Source organism: Lethenteron reissneri, chromosome 34 (genome assembly GCF_015708825.2).
Source record: "Lethenteron reissneri isolate LAM-NWPU_2019-01 chromosome 34, ASM1570882v1, whole genome shotgun sequence".
Taxonomy (NCBI): domain Eukaryota; kingdom Metazoa; phylum Chordata; class Hyperoartia; order Petromyzontiformes; family Petromyzontidae; genus Lethenteron; species Lethenteron reissneri.
Genome location: NC_083812.1, coordinates 8,512,249 through 8,527,900, shown reverse-complemented (window position 1 = coordinate 8,527,900; position 15,652 = coordinate 8,512,249). Strand labels below are relative to the sequence as shown.

At 43.8% G+C, this 15,652-nt stretch overlaps 1 protein-coding gene across 1 annotated transcript in view; it reads right to left on the bottom strand.

Annotated features, from left to right (window-relative positions):
* LOC133350647 (protein Dok-7-like) overlaps positions 1-15,652 on the bottom strand; it is a 49,612-nt gene that overhangs the window by 22,183 nt on the left and 11,777 nt on the right. Inside the window, exons 4-5 of the mRNA XM_061565245.1 lie at positions 10,269-10,469; positions 7,404-7,520 (exon numbers count right to left, since the gene is read on the bottom strand). Of these exons, the coding sequence (XP_061421229.1) occupies positions 7,404-7,520; positions 10,269-10,469 (318 nt within the window). The remainder of the gene's footprint in view (positions 1-7,403; positions 7,521-10,268; positions 10,470-15,652) is intronic.

The window sequence follows — 15,652 nt, the reverse complement described above, 5'->3', positions numbered from 1 at the left end:
CTGTACACATCTATACTAACAATGCTGCGAATCAACTAATATGCAGCTTTATGGTGGATCACTTCATCGCAGGATCGAGAAAGATGGTGACGGATGGCGGAGGCCATCGTCCAAAAGTGGATAGACCATAACTGATGGTGATTACAAGTGATAACCCTTCAATGTGTTGATTTATATGCATGCATTCACCCCCACCCCCGGCCTCCGCACCTCATTGGCTGACAGGTGACATCGCATTTATCCCTCTATTTAAGAACGAAACAGGAGGAGTTCTCCACAAATCTGGCTGTCGCCTGATGATGCTAGTTGTAGTTACTGGCGAAACGTCGTACTCAGATTGTAAATGTTGTGGGTTTACTCTCCAACGCACTGGTATGCTGTACTAGGCACGAATTGGCATGTTTTGTTTTTGTGGCAAACCTTACTAATTGGCTGCGTCGGGTGGTGACGGGTTTAACGACACATTGATATTTACGTGATCTAACACACACAAAAAACCTCTTATGGATTTATCAACAATTGCAATTGATATATTTTGCAAGGGATACTTGGAGCACCACATCTGTGGGTCATTTTAAAATCTGGAATTTGGACAATACCTATAACTGCGGTACTCAATGATGATAGAAAAGGTTTTTTATGTATTCACTATACTGTACAGTACCAGACATTGCTGATTCAGCAAGAATCCAACTTTTGACTTGTGTTAAGTGGCTCCATTAATGAGTGAACTGATTTGTGAGCCATCAAGTGTCTCGCTCGGCAGCATATTGATAATTGCAGTGTTACAAACACCGACTGGAGTAATCTAAATTGAAGCCATATCTATTGCATAGATAACAATGTTTACTTTATTTGAAATCGGCTACATATATTGGGCTATAGTTATCTGAAGACGTTTTCAGACTCTAAAGTGATAAACCATGGAAAGAGGCGTTTTATGAACACAAGCATGTAAAGTTCAAAGAAAAGTTTCATGAGATTTAACGCTCTAGGGACTAAAATAATGCTTTTGCTCGCTCCGAAAATTTTAGGAATTGTGTTACAGTCTATATACAAAGTGTATTATTACATTGAAAACCTTTACAGATAAGAGTATAAATAGATGTCAGAGAAGAACTATTTTAGCAATGCATGTAAGGGCCGTTATGGATGTACTATTGCAAACTGCATCATTATTATTAGTGACAGGAGGCAGTTAAGCATGTCAAGAAGAAATAATCTCACTCGCTGTATAGAGTATATATGAAAAAGAGAAAAAAGCAAGCATTTTACATTTTATTCACAATTACCAGTGTTATTGTAATTGAAGCTCAATTTGAGATATTACACAGCCGGTAAAACCCTGAGAACAGAATAACTTTATTTGAATGGTTTCCCATTTGTAACACGAGAGACTGCTCTGAGAGTCTGTTCATTGTTTATACCGGCCTAAGATGCAGCGTTAATCTAGAACGGTTTACAAAATTGGTATTGTTAACCTGATCTCCAGCTCATTAGCCCCTGGACCCCAACTGTCTACGACCCAGAGCACGGTCAAAAGCATTCTTTGCCCACGAGCAGGCTCAGGCGAAAGTACGAGTGACAAAGTAAGAGTGACAATATCACGACCTCATGGCAGGGGTTGGGGAAGCTTGCATAATCCTATGAACTGAAATGTCAACTAGAAACCAAGACCATATGGTGAGCCAACAACACAAGAACAGAAACCCGTTTAGGTCGGTCCCATTCTGGTCGTAATGATGTCAGCACAAGTGTACTTTTGATGGTGATGTTAATTATAATAATAGGGGTTTTCCCCTTTTTTCTGGCAACAAAACTGAAACCTTGATTATTATATTTTGGTACTGGCAAAGGAGGTCTAATGATGATGATGATAATTATTTTAACAATGATGATGATCATCATCATCATCATGGTGCCCTTATTTTATCGGCATATGCAACAGGCTGTTAGGCTCAGCACACAAGGATGGAATATTGTTAAAAATGAATGCGCAAACATGTCTGCATAGTTCCCAGGAGTTGGGTTTCATAAGGATCACCAGTCCTCTGCTATCTAAACGCCAAGGCATATGCACAAGACACATATAGCCCTGCACCTGCCAATTCCTCTACTTCTGTTTCTGAGCGTACAATCCTGCACAGATATAATTTCATTTACGTAAAAACAAGGTTCCCTTTATAAATAACGTAATCTTGTTTGATATTTTTGTTCATTTATATTAAAGAGTTAGGAATGTTTTTTTTGTAAATTGGAAAGTAGTTTCAACGACGACACACAATAATGTTAAAACTCAGTTTAACACGTAGGCTTTCGCGACCAATATCCATAATAAATATTTTTTGGTTTAGATCGCGTAAATATAAATGTGTCGTTAAACCAGCCACCACCCAACACAGCCAATTAGTAAGGGTTGTCACGTAAACACACTTAGAGTAAATCCACACTCATATTTTAAATGTTGTGAATTTGCTCTCCAACACACCAGTGTGCTGTACTGGTAATGACTTGGCATGTTCTGTTTACGTGACGAACCTTATTAATTGGCTGTCGGGTGGTGGCAGGTTTAACGACACATTTATATTTACCATGATCTAACCCAAAAAAGCTATATTATGAATGTTAAAACTGTATGAATTAGTTATCGAGCATTATCATGCCTTATATCCAATAGAGTGGAGTGGTGACAGTCATTAGCTAACCAATCATGGGTAAGGAAAGATATCACCAAGATGGGTGCCACAGTGGCGAGATGTTAACTACGTCGCCTGGTATACAGAAGGTCTTGGGTTTGATCCCGACCCTGACTCCTGCTGTATATTTGAGTTTGCATGTCTCTCTCCCCGTGGTCGCGTGGATTTTTCTCTGGGTCCTCTGGTTTTTCCCTCCACATTTAGAGACATAAGCATAAAAAGCGTATTTGGCTACTATAATTTTCCACGTGATAAGCCACTTTGTAGAGCTATCATTTGTGGCCAGGTCGCTTCTGAAAAAAAACTACAGTGAGGGAAAAAAGTATTTGATCCCCTGCTGATTATGTACGTTTGCCCACTGACAAAGAAATGATCAGTCTAAAATTTTAATGGTAGGTTTATTTGAACAGTGAGAGACAGAATAACAACAAAAAATCCAGAAAAACGCATGTCAAAAATGTTATAAATTGATTGGCATTTTAATGAGGGAACTAAGTATTTGACTCCTCTGCAAAACATGACTTAGTACTTGGTGGCAAAACCCTTGTTGGCAATCACAGAGGTCAGACGTTTCTTGTAGTTGGCCACCAGGTTTGCACACATCTCAGGAGGGATTTTGTCCCACTCCTCTTTGCAGATCTTCTCCAAGTCATTAAGGTTTCGAGGCTGACGTTTGGCAACTCAAACCTTCAGCTCCCTCCACAGATTTTCTATGGGATTAAGGTCTGGAGACTGGCTAGGCCACTCCAGGACCTTAATGTGCTTCTTCTTGAGCCACTCCTTTGTTGCCTTGGCCGTGTGTTTTGGGTTATTGACATACTGGAATACCCATCCACGACCTATTTTCAATGCCCTGGCTGAGGGAAAGAGGTTCTCACCCAAGATTTGACGGTACATGGCCCCGTCCATCGTCCCTTTGATGCGGTGAAGTTGTCCTGTCCCCTTAGCAGAAAAACACCCCCAAAGCATAATGTTTCCACCTCCATGTTTGACGGTGGGGATGGTGTTCTTGGGGTCATAGGCAGCATTCCTCCTCCTCCAAACACGGCGAGTTGAGTTGATGCCAAAGAGCTCCATTTTGGTCTCATCTGACCACAACATTTTCACCCAGTTGTCCTCTGAATCATTCAGATGTTCATTGGCAAACTTCAGACGGGCATGTATATGTGCTTTATTGAGCAGGGGGACCTTGCGGGCGCTGCAGGATTTCAGTCCTTCATGGCGTAGTGTGTTACCAACTGTTTTCTTGGTGACTATGGTCCCAGATTAGGACCACTCCCTTTAAGAGTGTGCTCCTAATCTCAGCTTGTTACCTGTATAAAAGACACCTGGGAGCCAGAAATCTTTCTGATTAAGAGGGGGTCAAATACTTATTTCCCTCATTAAAATTCCAATCAATTTATAACATTTTTGACATGCGTTTTTCTGGATTTCTTTGTTGTTATTCTGTCTCTCACTGTTCAAATAAACCTACCATTAAAATGATAGACTGATAATTTCTTTGTCAGTGGGCAAACGTACAAAATCAGCAGGGGATCAAATACTTTTTTCCCTCACTGTATATAGCTCAGAGGGCCTTACCAGGCAAAAGAAAAGTTGTATAGTTTTGTTTAAATATATTCAGTCTACATCCCAATCACCGCAGTAAATGTTTTCAACAGTGGTTAGCACATTGCACTGTAAACCCAGCCACCTATGTTACATTTCTGACTGTGGCTAACATCAGTAGTATTGGCCATTTCACCTTTCATCAAGCCGCACTGACCAGTGTGGTAAAATAATTTCAAACAACCACCATGGTTGTTTGAATGTTTGGATGGATAATAAAGCAAAAGCGATTAAGATTTGTGGCTATGAAACCAACAGAGCGTATAGGTGATATGAATCACAACAAGGGTCCTAATTTAATCAATATTTTTTGCAGAATTTGTACTCTTAGAATAATGATGAAGTCAAGTATTAAATAGTGCAAAAATATGTCTGGAGGGGATAATTCACGGCACTTCATAGAATTGTGTTAAGCCCCAGTAGACATTCAGGAAAGAATAGCCTGGCAAGTTTAGCCATTAAACAAGGAATAAAAAGCATGCATATAACCTGTAATGGTTTCCAGCAGCATGCTGTTACATTAGTGTCTTGACCACAACGGATTTTCTTAATCGCCGAGTTTTGGGACACCCTTTAATTAATTAGCAAATTTTTCTACAGGGTAAGTTTCTAATAGCAACACTGCTTTATACTAACATTTTGTATATATTGGTTATTTTTTACAAGCGTTATCTTGGTCTCCTGCTACAAAGGATGGATAGACACAGCCAATGTATTCTTGTTTTCAACCTTAATTGATCAACGGCAGTCCATGGCCTTTGAGAAAGCACGAAATGCCATAGTCTATGAGACATTCATCAGCAGCTTAACCATTACAATATTTTATTGTGAATTTTACACGTATCTTTTTCGCACAATGTAATTAAAGTAATTATTATTATGATTGAGTCAAACACTCCTCTTGTCCCCAGTGGGTGCAGTGTTAATTAAGTTGAGGTTATAATTCACGTTGCTATTTCTGCTTCAATGTGATGATGAGAAAGGAACTGGGCATTACTGCACAGTGCACAAGCATGGGGGATGAGCCCTGTACATAGCCTGAGCCCCATTCCATACATTGACATGTACTGCATTTGAAATACTCTATCTTATTATAAACTCTTTCAATCTTATATTCTATTTGTGCTCCCATAGGCCGTTGATTTCAGTCTTCCGGTGCGGCAGTTTAAATAATGGTCTTTTATTTTATCCCCCTGCCTCTGTTCACCCAGCAATATAAATGGGTCCACCACAGTTAGCTGCGTGGCAGGTCACGTGTGGTAGTGGGGTAAAGTGTTGTTACTCCAAGACATGTAGTCAGCGCCATTGTGGTCAGATTTTAACTCCCTCGCCTGGCATGAGTTCGATCCCGACCCTGACGCCTACATATTTGCAGTCTGCATGTTCTCCCCATGGTCGTGTGGAATTTTCTCTGGATCCTCTAGTTTTCCTGTCCACATTTAGAAACATGCGTTTAGAGTAAATATGCTGCTATGAATTTCAATATAAACCACCTCGTTTCGCTATCATTTGTGGCCAGCTTGCTTGTGAAAAAGAGTTATCACTAAGTGGGCCTTACCTGCTAAAATAAAAATAGTTGTTTTAAAATAGCGTAGAAGAATATATGCTTTAAAAGAGTTATGTAGACCTCCGTCAAGTGGAGGCCCTTTTACCAGCAGTGGAATGAGCAAACACTTACAGTGCTGCACCTTTACCTTCTACACAAAACATGAGGATTGAATACTCAGTGGGGAATTATCCAAATTTCATACCAAGCAGAAGCTGCTCGACACAGCCTTAAGAGGAGTCACTAAAGGCTTTTCTTGGATCTCGGAGCAGTAAAATAATAACATCCCACCGACCAGTAACTAAAACATGACTATTTCAAAACACATCAATAGCAATTTATATTAATCAGAGAAATAAGCGTCACTGGTGAAGTGAAAGAGACTGAGGGAAATAAAAGGCGTCTCTTTAGACACGTTGCTGAGTAAAGAAAGTCTGCTTTATGTCATAGTGTACGATTTCTTTTATACCATGCGATATATCGCCAGCATTTCAATGTGTGTGACCACTGTTATTGTATAACATTACTCTACAGATGCTTTAAACACTGTGATTGTATGTGTGTGTGGCCAAGTACGAATTCATGCTTTTGAAGTGTACTTTTAATTCCCATTTTACACCATAAAATCCAGCTGCATCCAAACTTGAGATGTTGACACCAAACAGAATGACCCATTTGGGCCTAATACTATTTTCATTCAAGCATGGAATGTCTGAAGGATGATTATGCAATGCTTTTTAAAGTGTACATCACTGTCTGGACAAATGTATATAGTGTTCAATACTTTAAAGCCAAGAGAAATAATGTTGTATATTATACACATCGCACGAGCTCTCAAGCTATGCGATGTGTTTTCGGGTTGTGCCACGCATTGTTTAGCAATATATATGACGAGTTACTTCCTGAACAAGCTCCCTGGACATAGAGTGAAACGTCGGACATGATACCGAAGAACACACAATACGACTCAAAATCCCATCAGAGAGCTATGTGGTAGCGTTTGATGTGGATAAGTGACTTTCAGTTGGTGTCGTATTAAGCCCTCCACCAAGGGAGGATTTATTCCTGTATTAGCCTTAGGCTGCCAAGCGCTATGTGATGTTCATGGAATAGCCTTTAGCAGACTACAGAGTAAACCGGTTAGCGGTTCCCAGTTGGCATGACAATTTGCCTAGCCAGCAAGCCAAACAATCATTCCTGCTATGCATATGGAAGCTCTACAGAGCCCCGCTAGGGGGTATTTGGCCTCATCTTCTGCGCTGGGCAGACTTCTTTGAAAAGGTGGGTGTACCCACAATCTATCCCACTAAAACAGTTGATTGACTAACTGTAGGGTGTATATTTGCACTGCCGGGTGGACAGAGGCAGGGAGATATAAGAAACGTGCCACTTTGTTTCAACTGCCGGGAGGATGAACCGAACTGGCAGGCGATGGATTGCAAGTCCTGTGTGCTAACCATCACATCAATCATGGCAGCTCATCTCTGGAAGTAGCCTCAAGTCTTGCTTAAAAAAACGCACACACACACACAGGGTCGCCGTTGCCCTCTTACCGGACAGCGTGGGTGCCCTGCGGAAGGTTCTTGGTGACGCAAATCCTGCGACGAAGCAGTCGAAGAGGAAGCAAATCTGATCGGCCTCCGTGCATGCCAGGAAGAACACACCGGCACCTGAGTCAAGAGCCAAATCCATTACCCAAACGTCACCCCAAGTGCAGAGCATGGTGCATTAGTCTAATACAAGGAACAATAACAAATCAAGACTGAACAATAACAAAGTTAACAGGGCACCTGGCAATAGAAACACAAAGGTACTTCACGGTGGCCAAATAAACTACCCTTTTAGTGTGGGCATGCTGAGATTGAAATTATCCTTGCTATGTCATCTGCCTGTGAATGCTAAACCTCCCACAAGACTGTTTGCAAAAGCAACCATTTTGTGCCAGCATTGCATGAGAAACACCGCAAGTTATTTGTCAAAGAGCCCCATAAAATCATTTATAAATCAGTTTCTTCAATTATCATTTATTGCACTGATGGGATTCATGCACAACAGGATAAAGAGGCAGTGGCAAATTCTGCACATACATTGCACTGCGCTACACGGAGATGCTGTCCCAGTGCTCTGAGTTGCGTCGAAGCAGAGAATAGACAAGACGGTAGTTGCTGGAATGATTTACATTGTGAGAAAGCTGATTCTACCAGGGGAACCAAGGCATGGGGCATTGCTAGGCCTTTTCCCAATGCTCGCCATCTTCTTTTCTACTTTTATCCTCTTAGGAATTTGCACACATCACCCTGGAGAAAGCATTCGTGCAGTTACACACTCAGCAGTGGTATTGAAAGCTACCCACATTGCCACGATTCAACACGGGGAGTCCTTTTTCATTGCAGGGTGCCCAAAGTTGTGTTTCCCGGCATTTTATTAAAAGCCACAAAGGAGATCCACTCAATCCAATGAACATTTAGTTAAATACTATACACTAGACGAGAGTACAATATTCTAACACAGTATAACATGCGCAGAATATCAATTATATTCAGGGAGGTAAATTATCAGATGTAAAATGTGAATAATTAGTCTCAATATATTTGCGTTACCTGTGAAATGCAAGGATTGTGAAAACATCCACTGATGTTGTGTCCCTGAAAGAGCCTGAGCTAAAGCGCTGCGCTCATGAGCTTAGCGGCAAAGACTTAGCCGCTAAGTCACCCATACTGGACAGAACTAGGGCAGAGTTTGTTCTCCTTGTTTCAAAGGAGGGTTCACATGCACAAGTGTGCATGTGAAAGTCACATCACGTGACTCTCCAGTGTCCAGTCCTGTGATTCATCAATTCAACTGTCTCAATTGCAGAAAGAAAGGAAAAAAACGTTGAGCTAGAGTAATCAGAAGCCAGGACAAATCAGCTGGATGTTACTCAATCTCTCTGACAAAAGAGACTTGGCTACTCCATGGTTATTACATTCTAGTGTAGATATACTTGGGGTATGACATATTAATGAATTATTCTACATAAAAAAACAGGTGGCGAGATGTTAGCTACCTCGCCTGGTATACAAGAGACCGTAGATTCAACCCCAACCGTGACGCCTGCTGCATATTTGGAGTTTGCATGTTCTCCCCGTGGTTGCTTGGATTTTTCTCCGAGTCTTACAGTTTTTCCCCTCCACATTTAGAATTAACATGCGTTTAGATTATTTGGCTGCTATACATTTCCACATGATAAGCCACTTTGTTGACTATAATTTGTGACCAGCTCGATTCTGAAAAATAACTTTATAGCTCAGTGGGCCTTACCTGGTAAATAGTTTAGGAATTGCTTTACTTTATAATTACCGGCAGAAATTGCCAGGAAGTTGAAGCCACACTTTGGCATTTGGGGGGGGGGGCGGGGGAGTCCTACTCGCGATGGTTCCCCCTGGCTTTTGATTTTATATACAGTCAGGAGACCCACGAAATTCAACCCCCTCCACTTGGTCATCGATGTATCATAATAAAAATGAAATCTTTGCAACGACTAGCTCCATGACTCGCTCGTGAGCCTCTTGTCCAAACGCTGCTGTGTATTTAAAGATTTCCATCATCATCACGCATAGCAATTGTGTCACCTTGTCGAAGGGAGAAAAATGTAAAACACTAAAAATACCATGATTTCTGTCAAGACATTTTCTTGGTGGTTGTAGTGTGTAGCGGTGTGTAGTGGTTAGCGCACTGCGCTACAAACCCTAATTTGATTCCCGCTCACGGCGAACACCAGTGACGATCATCTGAAACGGTCATGGGCCTCCCCTAGGTCGACTCAGCCTCAATAGAGTAACCTGGCGCGGTGCGTAAACATCGCCACCGGGGCAGAGACAAAGCCGTCCGGGGTGTGGTTACTAACCAACCACCCCCCAACTAACATCACTTGCCCCAAGCATCTTCTTGGTTCTTTCGGTAAAGTCACGTAGAATGGAAATAATAATATAATAAAAATAAAACACAACAAAACAATTTTCACGACGTTTCGGCCACAACGCAAGCAGCCGTCCTCAGGTGAAGAACATGTCTGTCGAGAAGACAGAGTCTGAATGTCTTCTCGACAGACCTGTTCTTCACCTGAGGACGGCTGCTTGCGTTGAAGAACAGGTCTGTCGAGAAGACAGAGTCTGAATGTCTTCTCGACAGACCTGTTCTTCACCTGAGGACGGCTGCTTACGTTGTGGCCGAAACGTCGTGAGAATGATTTTATTATGTTTTATTTTTATTATTTTATTATTTCCATTCTACGTGATGACTTTACCGAAAGAACCAAGAAGATGAATCCCTGCAGTCACGACAGCCTTAAATTGAAATTGCCCCAAGCAGTCAATCACGATCTCCGCTTGCTGGCTGGGTGGGTGGGGGGGGGTGCGAGGCGATTGCTTTCAGGGGACCTGCAGCTGATCGCGTGCCGCCCTCGAACGCGAACCCCCCGGGCACGGCGCCGTAGCGGCGCAGCTCCGCGAGGCGCCAGTGCGCCAGCAGCGCCGGGGGCGCGTGGCGCGTGAGCACGAAAGCGTTGTGCCGAAAGTGCAGCGTGGCCGGCCCGCTCTCCAGACGGCTGCCCGCTGGCACCCACACCGCGAAGCTGTGCACTGGGGGGGTGGGGGGCATGGGGGGGCACGAGGGGGGGGGGGGGGGCACGGGGGGGGGGGCGTGGGGGGGGCACAAAAATAAAACAAATTCACCGACCACCACCAATAACAACAACCACGATTTAAAGCTTTCGTGACTGCAGGGATTCATCTTCTTGGTTCTTTCGGTAAAGTCACGTGACTTTACCGAAAAAACCAAGAAGAATAAAACAAATTCACCGACCACCACCAATAACAACAACCACGATTTAAAGCTTTCGTGACTGCAGGGATTCATCTTCTTGGTTCTTTCGGTAAAGTCACGTGACTTTACCGAAAAAACCAAGAAGAATAAAACAAATTCACCGACCACCACCAATAACCACCTAGGGGGCGTGGGGGGGGGGCACAAAAATAAAAAAAATTCACCGACCACCACCAATAACAACCACCACGATTTAAAGCTTTCGTGACTGCAGGGGATTCATCTTCTTGGTTCTTTCGGTGAAGTCACGTGACTTTAAACTTAATTTGGAGCTTTCGTGACTGCAGGAATTATTCTTTGGTTCTTTCGGTAAAGTCACGTATAAAGACAAAATAATGAATTAAATTAAATACTAGCATACCGAAAGAACCAAGAAGAACTACAACCACCACAATAACCACCTAGGGGGCATCCATTGAGTAGGTACGCAAAAAATCTGTCTGTCAAAACTTGACCCCCCCCTCTCCCTGTACGCACGTAGACTTTTTAGACCCCCCCCCCCCACCTGCGTACGTACGCCTGACCCACCCCCCCGAATCCTATAGAACGGCCGATATTTAATCCACGCAGAAACGATCAAGGATTAATAATATGAACGTGTTCTTGGTTCTTTCGGTAAAGTCACGTAGAATGGAAATAATAAAATAATAAAAATAAAACATAATAAAATAAAAAATATACTGTTATATTATTTTATTCTAATAAAAATAAAACATAATAAAATAAAAAATAGACTATTATATTATTTTATTATGTGTTATTTTTATTATTTTATTATTTCCATTCTACGTGACTTTATCGAAAGAACCAAGAAGATGAATCCCTGCAGTCACGAAAGCTTTCAATCGAAATATGAACGTGTTTTAAGCAAACAGAGAGTCCATCGCCGGCTGCATTAAGGAATTAAGTCGCGCACCTTGGCCACTGATGTTGCTGAGCTGCGTGACAGCTGCAGTCAGGGGCACGGTGGCACACGAAGTGACGCCTCTCCCACAGTGCCACTTCTCCCGCTAGTACTCGTTGTCTGACAGCTCAAGACACTGAACTGTGGCTCATTTGAAGGCCAATGTAGACAAATTATTATCGAGGCTTCACCCCCCCCCCCCCACCCCCGTTTCCTATGCGTACATTGTCGGCAGACAATGTAAAACCCCACGCCCGGCCGCCTTTGTCTCCCCTGCGGCGATGTTTACTGCACACCGCACCAAGTACTCGTTCGAGGCTGAGCCGACCTAGGGGAAGCTCAGGACACCGTTTCAGATAATCGTCACTGATGGTGTTGGCCGTGAGCGAGGATCGAACTCGGGTTCGCCGGGTTCGTAGCTAACCGCTCCACCACCGCTCCCCACACGTTCAGCCACGCGTGAGTCGTGTGCTATTATTGTTGTATTATTATACCACAATTCTGATCACAACAAAACCTGCCATAGTATAAGAGCGCACCCTTTTAAGTTTGCTTTAAAATGCATGGACATTTAAAAAAAATATATTATCTGGAGAATACGGTTTTCATTTTTTGCCTTGAGTAGGGTAATGAGTTGGGTAATGGGAGGGAGATTCTGAAGTTGACCAGTGCAAGGAGAGAGGCAGAGAGAAAATGTGGCTTGCAGTGTGAGTGAGACGAACAGCCTCAACCCGGGTAAAGTGAAGCTAAGGGGAATACAGTGACGTCAGTGAAATCCATTGCCTACTCACAAACATACGGTTTCACTTTGTGCATGTTATAACAATCGTTTTTCGTTGTTGGCAAGATATTCATTTGTGACAACCTGGGCCCTTTTGTGTAAGCCCAGTGGCATTCGTCCCAAACGCTGCAGCTAGCCGCGTCGTAAAATACCTTTGAGTTTACTTAGAGTCAGTAGGGCTCCCAAATTATCAGGGCGTGGGGGTTAAAGTCCCGGCCATGAACGGATGACTCAGCCTATTGTCCATTCATGGTTGATGCAATTAATACCACCTGGTGGATAAACGTGTGGTGGTCAGGCAACCGTGGCTGTGCTTTGTTGAGATTTATTTCTGCTGCCGGTCCAATAGCAGCCAAATCAATATGCTATTGTTGCTACTCTTGAACACTTTGATGTGTTTTTTTGTAGAATTCTTTAAGAAGCTTAACTACATTAACTTAGTTTTTCCTATTTGTGATATCGACATGCATTGTAAACAAGTGTATCAATTATTATTTGCAGTATGTTATGCATTAGTATTCTGCTGAACAGGTACCGTGTATATGGAATATTTGGTGATGATGGGAGGCAACTAAAAAAAAATTCAGCACAAATTTATATCTTTACTAGCTGTACTACCCGGCTTCGCCCGGGACTTGGATCCACCACGCCCGGCCGCCTTTGTCTCCCAAGTGCCGATGTTAATACGCCACACCAGTTACTCGTTTGAGGCTGAGTCGACCTAGGGGAGGTTCAAATAATCGTCACCGGTGGTGGCCGTGAGCGGGAATCGAACTCGGTTCGCCGGGTTGGTAGCGCAGCGTAGCGTTAAGCACTACACCCACCGCTCCTCACACACCACACACGCACAGACACACACACAGACACACGCAGACACACACAGACAGACACAGACAGACACACACACACACAGACACACAGACAGCACGCTAAGCACTACACTACCGCTCCCCACACACCACACACGCACACACACAGACACACACACAGACACACACACAGACACAGACAGCACGCTAAGCACTACACTACCGTTCCCCCTACACAACACACGCGCGCGCGTCCATAGGTACACATACACGCGCTTGCTGCAGACACACACGACTTTCAGGGTGCGTAAGGCAGTAAACGACTGAAATAATAAAGCGGCAATGCTGTGCGAGGAACGCCTTAGACCAGCAACACATTTGTGTAATGCGAGCGTAAACACACAAACACATACACACACATACATACACACACATACATACAAACACATACACACACATACACACACATACAAACACACAGACATACACATACACACAAACACACACATACATACACACAAACACATGCACACACGTACATACACACATACATAGAGACACGCAGACATACACATAAAGACATAAAAAAAAACCCACATACATACACACACACATACACACAAACACATACATACACATACATACACACATACATAGAGACACACAGACATACACATAAACACAAACACACATACACATGACCCGGCTTCGCCCGGGACTTGGATCCACGATGCCCCGCCGCCTTTGTCTCCCCAGTGACGATGTTCACACACGACAGCAGTTACGCTTTTGAGGCTGAGTGGACCTAGGGGAGGGCCAGGTCCGTTTCAAATAATCGTCAGCGGTGGTGGGCGTGAGTTGGAATCGAACTGGGGTCGCTCAAGCAGCTTAATGACTGTTTGTACAAAGAACATATAAAGAATCGATTATAATAACCAGGCAAGAGTCCACATTATAGACTGCCAGTACACGCACTCAGCTTCATAAGCAGGCTAGAGTGTACATGATAGAGTGGCAGTACGCTCACCGAGCTTAATAAGCAGGCTACAGTGTACATGATAGACTGGCAGTACGCTCACCCAGCTTAATGAGTATTTGTACAGTGAACATTAAAGTAATCGATTGTTGGCGCGTTGGGTTTAAAAGTAATATTAATAGCACACATTGTGGTGGGGGTGTAGTGAAGAGTAGGAAAAACTTTGATGAATTTACCTCAGAGTGGCGTGGTGGGTGTCGAGGCCTAGTAGCGTGCAAAGCCTGCGGCCTCGCCTAAAATTGTCGGCTTGGAAAAGGCAGGGTACGGGTGGCGTTCCTTCCCCCCCCCCCCCCCCTAGCGCTCCAACAATACTGTGTAATGGCTATTATTTAATTAAATACGGAGCTTATGAAAGTGGCGAAGGCGTGGCTAGCCGTTGGCAGGGGCAACCGCCGTCCAATGAAACTGCAGCCCTTGGCGAAGGCGTGGCTAGCCGTTGCCAGGTCCAATGAAAGCGGCGAAGGCGTGGCTAGCCATTGGCAGGGGCAACCGCCGTCCAATGAAAGTGCGTATGGGCCAAAGTCCACACACACACACACAGACAGACATGAACGATTTTATATATATAGACTAGCTGTACTACCCGGCTTCGCCCGGGACTTGGATCCACCACGCCCGGCCGCCTTTGTCTCCCAAGTGCCGATGTTAATACGCCACACCAGTTACTCGTTTGAGGCTGAGTCGACCTAGGGGAGGTTCAAATAATCGTCACCGGTGGTGGCCGTGAGCGGGAATCGAACTCGGTTCGCCGGGTTGGTAGCGCAGCGTAGCGTTAAGCACTACACCCACCGCTCCTCACACACCACACACGCACAGACACACACACAGACACACGCAGACACACACAGACAGACACAGACAGACACACACACACACAGACACACAGACAGCACGCTAAGCACTACACTACCGCTCCCCACACACCACACACGCACACACACAGACACACACACAGACACACACACAGACACAGACAGCACGCTAAGCACTACACTACCGTTCCCCCTACACAACACACGCGCGCGCGTCCATAGGTACACATACACGCGCTTGCTGCAGACACACACGACTTTCAGGGTGCGTAAGGCAGTAAACGACTGAAATAATAAAGCGGCAATGCTGTGCGAGGAACGCCTTAGACCAGCAACACATTTGTGTAATGCGAGCGTAAACACACAAACACATACAAACACATACACACACATACATACACACACATACACACAAACACATACACACACATACACACACATACAAACACACAGACATACACATACACACAAACACACACATACATGCACACAAACACATACACAATACACACACACATACATGCAGACACACAGACAGACACGTAACACACATACATACACACACATACATACACAGAAACACATACACACACATAC